The sequence below is a fragment of the Rhipicephalus microplus genome, chromosome 7 (assembly GCF_043290135.1).
Source record: "Rhipicephalus microplus isolate Deutch F79 chromosome 7, USDA_Rmic, whole genome shotgun sequence".
In the NCBI taxonomy this organism is placed as follows: Eukaryota; Metazoa; Arthropoda; class Arachnida; order Ixodida; family Ixodidae; genus Rhipicephalus; species Rhipicephalus microplus.
The window spans coordinates 47,604,096-47,616,396 of NC_134706.1; the positions used below are offsets into that span (position 1 = coordinate 47,604,096).

The following is a 12,301-nucleotide window of genomic DNA, read 5'->3' on the forward strand; positions in this document are numbered from 1 at the left end:
TTCATCTCAATTGAATTTGCCCCTGCGAGGCAAATTTAATTGGGGATAATTCTGCTTTGACCATTTTGCTTCGACAAAAAGATTCTGTGACGTCAATCTCTTCGCAGCGTAAGTGATGTGCCCGAGATTTAAATGGGTAGCGCTGAATAATGTACCATGACCCCGAAGAGTTTTCCAGATTAGTGCCAGACGCTTTCTGTAATCCAGAGACTCGCAAAAAGCTACCCATCGTCGCTTATCCAGCATGTCCATGTGACGCTGTATTTTCTTTTGTGTGAGTCTGGCCACTCTCAGATCATCAAATGACTTCATGCGTTTATAACGTCGTTCTGCACAACGACGAAACGCTTGGAGTTTCACGAGTTCAATGTCCATATCACTATGAGATGAGCTCACCGGAAGTGAACACGTGGTGGACTGTAGGGCACTGTTCATTGCGTCCTCTAGGTTGAAGTGTGAGCCGCCAACACAGTCTTCTATGGTTAACTTGTATTTTCGCCAACCGGTACACTGGACGGCTCTGGAAGACTTGAGACTTGGAAAGCCGTCAATCTTCAGGTATGTTGGGATGTGGTCACTACTCCTTGTTTCTAAATCGGAAAATTAGTGCACTCTTCTGGCGAACGAGCATGAGACGAACGGGATGTCCAGGCAACTACTATAGGCCGATCTACGCAGATAAGTATGGCTGCCGTCATTCACGAGGATAAGTTCACACTCAGAAGCGAAAGACACTAACTGTCTACTTCTAGTGTTGACCCTGGAGCTTCCCCATAAGTAGTGGTGGGCATTGAAGTCGCCAGTTATCACCCATGGCTGGAGAGTTGAATTCGAAATTCCACGCAAACGCTCGTGGTCTAGACGACAGGAGGAAAGTAATTAGGCTCCGATTGTGAATGTGGTGTTCTTGTTTTTAACTGCTAGGCAAACGTACTGGTTTTATTCGTCAGAGGGTACAGGGTGATCAGCATAAGTTAAGTCGCGCCGTATGAACGCAACGACCTTGCTGCGCTCTCCGTGGGTGGAAGACACAAAGCACTCATATACAGATAGTCTCATGCGAGCTGACAGGTTCGGTTCACAAGTGACAATTACGGAGAACTGGTTCGTGAATACATATTGCCGGAAGTTGGACATACGCGCCCTAAGCCCTCTGGCATTCCACTGGAGGAAAGGTGCGTTCTTGACCTCCTCTCGAAAGGATAGCATGTCGCGGGCCGTAGATTTACCTCAGAGCGGCAAGCCTCGGACTGTAAGTGTTCAGCACCCGGAGAGCGCTCTGCGCTGACGAGGTGTTCATGTTGCTTAAGAGCTTGCGCATTGCGGTCATAAGTGTGTGCAACGTGGTAATGAACTGGTGATGCTCAGTTGTCTTTGCATCAGTGGTTCGTGAGGGCATCGAGGTTGGCGCGATTCGATGCACCTCTGAATCAGGCTGTGTTCGTGGAAGGGAAGGCCACTCTTAACGAGGTGGGAGTGTTGACCCTGCTTTTGTTTTTGGTATATCCGTTTTCGCAGAGCTTGGTGATCGGTGGCCAGATGTTTTTACGGGATATGGCGTGTCTATATAGGCAGATGTCACGTTTCGTGATGATCTTCTGTGGTGATGCCGACGTCGCCGGACAATAGCAGCAGCTTCTCTGTGCGTTGAATAGTCACGCACCATGTGTTTCAGCACCACGCGCTCATTTCGCACTCGCGGTCAATCTTTAGACGACGCTTTATGAGCGCCGTGGCTGTTGGAGCTTTTGAACGCAGTTGCGTGGCAGGTGTCTTCTGAATGAGGTTCGGCACACCGCGGGCACACAACAATGCTGGTACATACTTCTTTTATATATCTCATCTTGAAACATCTGCAACATTGTAGGAACTTCGGTATGTATGGACGGACCTGTTGGCTAACGTGGCCAACTTTGACGTGCGGTGGAAGAGTGTCTCCCTCAAAAACAATCATCAGCCAACGCGACTGAGCGAGCCTTGCGATGTGCTTAATGAGGATGTCGTCTGTAATTGGCTTTATCAAGATAGGAAAATCGTCAGCAGGAATGTAAATGTCCACGTCATAAATGACGCCAACACTGCCCTTACAGTCAGTGGGGATCACTAATTTAACTGTGACTCTGTCGATTTCCGTGATGTTCTGTAGGCTTTGCAGCGCACTACGGGATAGAACATCGACTGCCAGAACATTCTTTCATGAGTTGGTCCTTACGTCTTTAATATCATTTGGAGCGAGTACTTCGAGATATGCAGAGAGAACTTGCCTGTTAAGTCACCCTAGGTTAGGTAAAGGGTTAGCTGAAGAGTATAGTGTGTGGTCAACGCTGCGGGGTAGCCTGCTGAGTGGATGAACTGACCGTCGACGATGTTCGTAGCAATCTCCTTTTTGCATTGCGGCTCATGAAAAATTCATGTGCCGTTCAATAACACCAAATACATTGGAGCATTTCCGTTGCCGTATCATGCAGACACATTGGGATGATATAATGGCTGATGAAGATACAAACAACGCATATAACAACTTTATTGCAACATTCAAGGAACTTTACTTCGAATCATTTCCTCTCGAGGCACATCACAGGTCGGGCAAATTGCGGAAGCCCTGGATAACAAACTACCTTAAGCGTCAGATAAGCCATAAAAATAAACTTTACCAGCAGTTCCTCAAAACACGTAATGCGGACCTATGGGTTGAATACAAGGCTCTTAGAAATCGATTGAATAAAGAAAAAGAAAGGGTGAAAAGAGACTACTACAGTCGTATTTTTGACCTGGAACGTCCAGAGCAACGTAAATCCATGTGGAAAAAGTTAAATGAAGTATTGAACAGAGGAGCCCCTGCCACAAAAATCGATAATCTTGAAATAGATGGAAGGATATTAAATGGCATCGACCTTGCTGAAACATTTAATGACTTCTTTGAGAAAATAGGAAATGCGAGCCAGAGCGTGCAAACAACATTTGACATTACTCACTTATCAAACACACTGTTTCTTAAACCGACTTCCACATCTGAAGTAATTACGCTTTTCGGTAAAATAAAAAATGGTCGGAGCTGTGATCCTGGTGGCATACAAATGCGACCAATAAAGTATGTATTAGACCTCATAGCGGAAGTGCTAGCACATGTGTACAACTTAGTGTTATCAACAGGTATTTTCCCAACCAACGTGCAACTAGCGAAAGTTACTGCAATATTTAAGTCTGGAGATATAAACAACTTAAGCAAGTATCGCCCAATGTCTATACTACCAGTTTTCTCGAAATGCCCTGAAAAAATAGTAAATGATAGAATGGACAGTTTCTCGAGGAATCACAATTTAATAACCGAATGCCAATATGGTTTCAGAAAGAAACTTTCAACAGAAAGTGCCTTATTAGCACAAAAAGAAATCATACTTTGCAATATCGAAAAGAGACTTCTGACACTTGCATTGTACTTGGACTTTAGTAAAGCCTTTGCTCGTGTATCTCATGAACTGTTACTACATAAATTAGAATGCTATGGATTTAGAGGAATACCACTCAAACTTATGCAGTCATATCTGAGTGCGCGGTCTCAGTATGTTGAAATAAATGGCTCCAAATCGCTCACACAACCAATTAAAACCGGAGTCCCACAAGGTAGTATCCTGGGGCCTGTATTATTTTTATACTACATAAATGATATAGTCAGAATTTGTGAAAATTGTAACTACATAATATATGCTGATGACTGCACATTATTTTTTACTTGAAAAGATTTCAGTACTCTCGAGGCTTTAGCGGCCAACACATGTTATAAGCTTCGTGAATGGTCTACCAAGAACAATGTAATGTTAAATGAATCAAAAACAAAATGTTTCCCTTTCTGAGCTCTCGGCATATCCCTGCATGTACCAAATCATGTTACCCTAGGCCCCTACAAAATTGGAGTGACCAAATCCATCAAGACGCTTGGAGTAGTTTTTAATGAACATATGTCCTGGAATGAGCATACAGACTACATTTGTTCAAAGTTGAGACGCGTGGTTGGCACTCTAAATTGTTGTAGACGCCTTTTGCCCGTTACTGTAAAGCGGCTCTTCTATCAGGCTCTTTTCCATGCCCACTTGAACTACTGCGCTCTAGTATGGGCAAACACTACGTCAACAAATTTAAATAGGCTAAAAATACTTCAGAAAAGAGCGATCAGGGCAATAGAAAACATATCATACCTTGAACACACAGGACAACTCTTTGCTAAACATAAAATTGTTAAAGCAAATGACATATACAAATGCAGGTTGTTACAATCCTATATTAGCGCAAACAGAGGAAAACTCGACGCATTCCTGACACATGCGAATCTTGAACATACACAAACCATTTACTTCCATCGATATAAACCCCCGTGGAAAATTCCGTTATCTCGCACCAAATACGGCACCCAAAGACTTAGCCAGATGCTACCTACTATATTGAACTGATACGAGCAGCAAGACATAAAAATTGACACATTAAACAATATCGATGTGCAAACAGTATTCTTGTAGATTTGTATTGTTTACATAGGTCACTCTGTATTGCTTTGCATCATTTATTGTGTGCCTTTATATATTTTTTCCTTATTATTTTTTTTGTGTAACCTCATTGTGTACCTTTCTTATGTACCAAAGTGATGATACATACTCTGTGAATTACTGTGCTCTTGTGTTTATGAAATATTCCTTTTTGTTTGTATACCTTGGCCTGTCATTTACTTTGTCTTCTGCTTGTATTGTTTCCTGCTTTATAATATTTGTTTTTTTTTCATTTTATTGTATTTCGTTTCACCCTGTCATTGCTGACGTAGGGTGGACGGTGCTTAGTCAAGCTGCAATAACTGCAGCATTTTTGCCGTCTCCCCAATTTCGCCATTGTATCTGTTTTGGTGAAAATAAATAAATAATTAAATAAAAAATGATGACTGTGTAGTCGTCATGCGATGACTCGATGCCGTCTCAGTAGAGTGGGTGGAAAGGCACATAAAGTTTCCTAAAATTAAGTAGAGGGTATTCTGGAGCTCTGATCATTCAGCAACCATGGGAATGAGAGTTAGTACATGGATTCGCTCAGTCTTCATACTTGCGGGCGGCAAGTCACACTTGTGGATTCGTTTATTGCTGTGTTTCGGTGTTGTTTCAAGAGAAAGAACGAACCTTTTTGAACTTTTTGACCCGATTTGAAGTTGTAAGCCAAAAAAATTGGGGTGGTCAAGGGCGAATGCCGGACATTTGCCGATCGTTATTTCGTGACAAAGAGCTTCAAACTCCGCGATGTCAAAAAGAACGTAAAGAACGAAGACTTGGCAAATCCGTGTACTACCCAGCATTTCGATGGTGGTTGCTTAAGAGCTATGCGTTGCAGATCCTATAGACACTAGCGCCGGGGTTCCCTGTAGTGTGTGTATAGGGAACTCTATGGAAAGGCGAAGTGAGGTTTAGCGGGAGTGAAGGATGAGGGGATAGCGCAAATCATAACATAGTTGTGTACAAGTACAGTGTAGTACAGTACATAAGCCTCAGAAACTCGAGTAATTTGAGTAGTTTCTTTTGCATGTTTAAAATACTGCGCTACAGTTACTGGAACAAATGAAGTTAGGGAGGATACACGTTGCGAGGTGAACACGACAAGAGCAATTGTGGCCGCTGAATACGCATTCCTCCTCGCACCTCTAATGTCAAAGCCGGCACTTTTGTTTTTTAAATCTCCTGACTACCTGCTGACAGTTGTGCTGTGATATATACAACTCTTGTTTTTTTCCTTACCTGAAAAGCTGCTTTGTTGATGACTGCTGCGTCTCTAACCCTAGATAGTTATTTATATCTTTCTTATATGCTCTACTTCCATATTTTATGCACGCTGCGCCCATGTAGAAGCAGTGTCTTTTACCTAAACCTTGTAACTGTTTACCATACCCATCGCGATGCTTTCTCTATTATCTGGTGCAAAGTCACTTCTTGCCTGGGTAATGCCCTATTGTTTATCAGTCACAAAGCAGTCCCATTCGCCTCATGTCATGCACATGTGCAATGTTCAAAAATTGAATACCATTTCTTTTGATTTCAGGTGATGCCAGCTCTACACGATGCCCAGCGCGAGTTCGTGAACATTCTCGGCGAGTGCGCCGACAGTGGCGCTGAAGTGGACATTGGTGAGCGCTGCGAGCGCCTCACATTTGACGTCATCAGCAAGAGCGCGTTCAACCTGGACACCCGTGTTCAGCGCAGTTCGGAGAACCCGCTCTTCCAGAAGGCGCTGCAATGCTTTCCTGGGATCATGAGCGGCTTCATGTACAGCTTGAGTCGTGAGTCCCCAATCGCCTTCAGATCAAAAGCTTCGCCGCTCGGCTGCGTTGAACACTCTCATGAATAGAAGGACTTTGACTTGTAGGTCTCGTAATGACAGACAGTCGCTATTGGCAGGTCTGATGTCAATGAAGACAGCCCCTTCTATTTTTAGATCGTAGCATCTTTTGGAACCTCTTCGGTTTTAAGAGCGGAGTTGTTCTTAGCCAAGGCTTCAACGTTCATTGACAGCGTAGCACTGGCCACTTGGCCTTGCAGTGGGGTGAGAATAGGACTGGATAGGAAGGAGAAATTCTGCGTCATGCTCAGATGGACGAAAGTGAGGCTTGGTGTGAAGGGTGAGTCAGTGAAAGGCAGGCCGAAGCGGGAGAGCTCTGAGGCACGGTGGAGAGGGTGAACCAGTCAGAGTGGTACAAGTGTGTGTGAGGGAGCACCTTACGAAGGGAGCACCAGCATCGCTGTTTCGATAGTGTTGGCGAAGTGTAACTGGTCGCATTTTCGCCTTTCGTTACAACCGTGCTCAGCGCCAGCTAGTCTTGCAGGCAGTCGAAATCCTCGGCCTATAGACCATTACACCCAGGCTCCCTAGGCGCCGCCATGGTCCTCTCTGTGCTGTTGTTAGTGCACGTGAGACTCCCTCCCCCAAATAAGCACAGCCGATGCTGTGACGTCAGCTTCTGCACTCTCGTGCAACAGCCCAGAAAGGAGAAAATCCTCCTCTCCGTAAAAAAGGTCCATAGTTTGGGACTGAAAATGAAAGTATATTACTACTACTACTACTACTACTACTACTACTACTACTACTACTACTACTACTACAACTACTACTATGTCATTTTTGGTCAGCCAAATGACTCCCTTGTACGCATTTTCAGTCCAAGGTTCACTAGGTGTTGCTGCTTCCGGGCTTCAGCTTAACGAGCGTTTCCGCTTCTGGTCTCCTAAGTTGACTTTCGGTGTCCTGCTTCCTGGGCCGATGTATTTGTCTTGTTTAGACTTCCTTTCGGCTGTTGTAAATGAACTGCAAGGAAGGCCTAGCTTCAAAACAAGTCCCAATACATGTGTTTATGAACATGGCGGACATTAAAAAGCGTTGCAGAAAAGGAGGGGGGGTGGCGAAACTGTCTGCGATGACGTGCCACGTCGTACGCCTACATGCTTTGCGTCAATACAAATAGGCGAAATTGTTTTGCGGCACGTCAAAAGGGGTTGCGCGATCTGACGCATGCTCCCTCCTTCGAAATTTCTACCGACCCAGCTAACTGCGGGACTAGGAATATCAACAAACAACGGGAAGATAAACTACTCCAATAAATAAAATAAACAGTCACAATGCGGTCGCAAGGGCGCTGAATGAGATTTGGTGGCTACATATTGAAATAACATATGACAGAAATCTATCACCTCCTTTGACAGCCAATCTGGATGAACTGGACAAAACGTCAGCGTAACAAAACGCAGCCAAGTGCAGTGAGCGAATATACCTTCACGCGAATTAACCTTCACTTTATCGCGAAATCAAGCGGAGAGACGAGCACTTGCGAAGATGCGAGACATGTGCTAATGCTTATAAAGGTCAGCACGCGTGAGTTATCTGGCTCATCGACCATCCCACCACTAATACGTCATTACAGCGCACTTGCATACTGGTTTTAATGCAGGGTACAATTTCACAAACAATGGACACTGATATAAACTTTTTCAAGCTCTAATTATTCTTTTTATTCTCTGCAACTGTTTTCTTACAATGGGAGTTGAACAGAATCATGGTAGTTAAAGAAAAAAACAAAAAAAACAAGCTCACGATCTGCAATCGCAATAATTGAGCCATTCAAATTTTTATGCAATCAATATTGTTTTTTATTATTCTCATTTTGATATACTTCCACGCTATCGAATAGTACGCCACCATCAAAACACGAGTTTTTTTTACCTACCTCTGCTGGGTGAATGAAGCTGGCACAGCAAATTTAAAGGAACGCCGTGAGAAATTTCGTAATTTCTTGATTACCACATGACCTGGTTCCCTTGAGTCTATGAGGCTGCAAGCGTATGTAGAATACATGATAAATATGAGTTCTATCGAGATAATTTTTTTGCCTGTCAGGTGGTTGCTGCGTGACCAACAAAATTTGATACATCGAATTAATCAACAAAGATGAGGCCTGGAACGATTATACATTGTTAATTAAATTAAATATTGATTACCAATAGACATCTTCTCTTCATTAGTGAATCTATACCATTGGACATGGGCCTACAAAATATTCCACAAGCTCTTCAGCTGCTTCTTTACGAACCCGCTTTCTGAAATGACCAAGTACGCGGCCGAGCTTATCAAGTTCCGTCACCAGAATCCGCAGGTAAGATTCCCGCCTCATCATTACATTTAGCCTAGGAAGGCTCACAGTTTTACCCACCTCTGCTCACATGTATTCAAAGTACTAGCGTTTATACACCAACATGATATTTCTTTGATCGGAGGTGTCAGCTTGGAGAGGGAGTGGGTGGGGTGGTCTCCACCTCTACCCGCAAACTCTGTATTCCTCCCTGTGTCATATTTGATACGTGGAATTATAGTGCCTTACAAAAGGCAATGAACTTGTCGAAGCGTGATCGAGAAAGAGTAATTGAAAATTTATCATCTTAACGAAGCTTCACTGAAGTACATATTTATTAAAGGTAGCTTATTTTTACTAATACTTATTTAGTTTTGCCTCTAAGTAAATTTCATTCCCTTTTTTTTTTCGATGAACTCATTCAGAACAGTAAACCTAGTGAGCGTTCGCTTAACGTGCCCAAAAATAACTTGTTTTTGTGTAGGTGCAAATAAAATAGGATAAAGAAACAATACAATGCAAACACAAATCAAATAAAACATAAATAAATCAAGTTAAACAGAGCAAATACGTGCATACAAAAAGAGATCAGCGCTAAATGGGAAGAATGACAAGAACAGGCGGCGATACTAGAATGGGAGTTGAAAATATTGAGCAATATACATACACGAGTATGCGGAATTCCTCATCAAAGACAGAATAAAGAAGAATCGAAATATTGTGAAAAACAGCATTAACCCAGTGCAAAACTGAGGCAAGAACAAAGACTTTGGACTATGAAAAACAGTAACATATTAACATAATAATAATAATAATAATAATAATAATAATAATAATAATAACAACAATAATATTATTGATTGGTATGTGTGGTTTAACGTCCCAAAACCACCACATGATTAACAACAATATTATTATTAATAATCAATGCCTTTATTTTGCACAACACTGTGAGCGTCCGTATCCTACTTTATAAGAGTGTCATTCTCTTGGTCAATCCCAGCAATGTGTGTCGTCGAGACTAAAATTTTCAATTTCGTCATCCTGAGTTGATATACACTGTGAATATACTGTGTGCTACAGTTGATATACACTGTGGCGCGAAAGGTCATATTATGGCTGAAGTATCCGGGTGTGTGCCATACGTGGCCATGAGAAAGAGTTTCACGAAGTACTCGACGGGCGTATCATGTTGTTCGTGTTGACGCCTATACCTTAAGTTTGTGGCACACTCCTGCCCTTCGACACTCATTTTGGTCTATGTGAAGCTAAGAAGACGGCCAAGAGTTGCGCCTTCACCTAGCCGGCTAGATGTTCAGAAACAGGGCAAGTGCATTTGGTTCCTGAAGAGATGCATAGTATTTATTAAGCTATGGCCGCAGATATGATTAATATAATCAAGAAAGATGTAACGAATGCCACTCTGTTCGCCTATACAAATAGGCCGAAGTTCAGAACAAGATGAAGTATACAAGATCAGAAATGTTTGTAATGTGGCTGTCATGGAACCAATGTTCCAACAAGTAATCTTGTTTTACTAACGCAGGTTGCTGTTTTAATATGGCACCAGCCACAGAAATTTTGTCGCCTGTTTGACACACGTTAGATATTTCCACACACTCATCTAGTTTTCCCATCCCATGCACAGTTCACTGTAACCTGCGCCACTTCTGTAACCCTTTCATTTCGAGTGCTGTGGCGTCAGCGTAAACACTCGTTCACACATTTATTTTTCACCCCAATCTTCTTCCTTTTAATATTCATTGTGCAACACGCTTGCTGTGTTTCCTCGCAAACTTAGGTGGACGTGCCAGACATGGCTCAGCTTCTTCTGGACGATGCGCTAGGCAAGAACAACGAAGAAACAACAAATAAAGAAGCCCAGCAAGCACTTCCCGGTAAAATCAATCGATCCATCAATAATTTCAATTGTAGTTACGACTATACACGGTAAATTTTGCAGTTGTGGAAAAGCACTGACTGAACAAACATTTATAACAGAGCTCCCATCATTTTTTATTAACTTCTATTTATCATTTCCCCTTTGCCGTAAAAAGTCAGATCGCAACGTACCTAGCACGAAGACGGTACTAGAACTAATGCATCTACTGCTTCTTTTTTTTTTTTGGCTATGAAGAACGTGCAGAGAAAAGTAACGTTAAATACATAATTAGTGAAACGAATTAGTAGTGCGTAATATACAACCGATGAATTAACACATAGATCTCCCCTGTGCGCAAAGAAGCACACCATTGTGGAAGCATGCAACCGGGAAGGCATAGATTGCAGCGAATACGCAAACTTAAGTTGGACGTGTTCCGTTAAGCTGCATAAAATATGGAAGCTGAAAACACGTATGCAACAATAGGAAATATAGTCATTGTTTATGTTGGGAACAACAAAATCCTAGCTTCTTCATGTTTGATGTTCAGTATTTGTCCCACATGACAGCACGTGTTCGACCATGCTGCATGCTATAAAAGCTAAAAACAAGCACGTGGCTTTCGGTGACGTTACCTCTGTTAATGTCAGAAACAAGGTTATCTTCATTGTTTATGGTGACACTGAACCCTTACGACAGCAGAGTCATCAGCAAGCTTAACATGAACGCTCCGCAGTGTGTCCTGAAACACTTCGATTCTAGCACCGCGTAGCCTTGCATTTTGTTGCCGTGATGTTGCCTATGCATGCCGACATACTATCCAAGTATACCTAGGTATTATCTCGACAAGAGCACCCGTTGCTTTGGCGCTAGCATTAGTGAAGCTAGTGCAGGCAACGCGTCTGCCGACTGTACATGTTTAATAATAAAGCATTCTATTGAAGCTAGAAGTTTGCACGCCAATTTGGGCAACTCATCTTCTTTCGTGATCGTAAGCGGATTATGCTAACCTATTTATGTTTCAAATTGTAGCTGTGCCCTCAAGGCCGTGCATGTTTCACTCTACTACATGCTATATCAGCCGAAGACGTGCAAGCAAATTTACAAAACCTTAAGTTTCTGTTAGCCTTAGGGACAATGTTGTTTGTCTTGATGTTTTAACTTAGCCATTTTTATCGTCATTCTGTTTCCACGAAACCGTTATTCAGTATCGCTGTCTCAGGAGAAACTGTACGAACTTGCTACCAACTGCATGGACGTTTTCCTCGGCGGGTAAGTTCTTGGTATTGACACATTGTCGATAATAGGTCGATAACTCAGTCACTTCACCTTTGTTTGCCTTTTCGGGTGCAGCTACGACACGACGAGACTGGCACTGACCTTTTGGTTTTACCTGATGGGCAAGCATCCTGATGTCCAGGAGAAAATGCGAACAGAAGTACTCGAAGCCTTCAAGAAAGAGGTCAGCGTGCAATTCTTGAATTTTAACAATTCCTGCAAATGTGCTGCTACTGGTCGTGGCTTAAAAAATTTACGAATGAGCCAAGCTACAAATCATGCGAGTTCATGCTCTACGATTGATATAGATAACTTTCTTTTCGTGGGTGACCTTGCTTCCGTAATCTCTTAGAGCCGTCTTTTAATCCGGAATACCTAACCTTGATATTTTGCGTGTTGCCGAGAGACCCCTTCTTTAGCTTCTAATCTACAGAGAGCATTCACTGGATAAAATTGTCGTTATTGCGTTTTAAATTCGAAGTAGCTCATGCTCG

At 42.6% G+C, this 12,301-nt stretch overlaps 1 protein-coding gene across 1 annotated transcript in view; it reads left to right on the forward strand.

The window, feature by feature from the left end:
- Positions 1-12,301, forward strand: part of LOC119179240 (lithocholate 6-beta-hydroxylase) — a 40,969-nt gene that overhangs the window by 21,223 nt on the left and 7,445 nt on the right. The window contains exons 6-10 of the mRNA XM_075869110.1: positions 6,070-6,307; positions 8,541-8,671; positions 10,449-10,545; positions 11,738-11,801; positions 11,883-11,991. Of these exons, the coding sequence (XP_075725225.1) occupies positions 6,070-6,307; positions 8,541-8,671; positions 10,449-10,545; positions 11,738-11,801; positions 11,883-11,991 (639 nt within the window). The remainder of the gene's footprint in view (positions 1-6,069; positions 6,308-8,540; positions 8,672-10,448; positions 10,546-11,737; positions 11,802-11,882; positions 11,992-12,301) is intronic.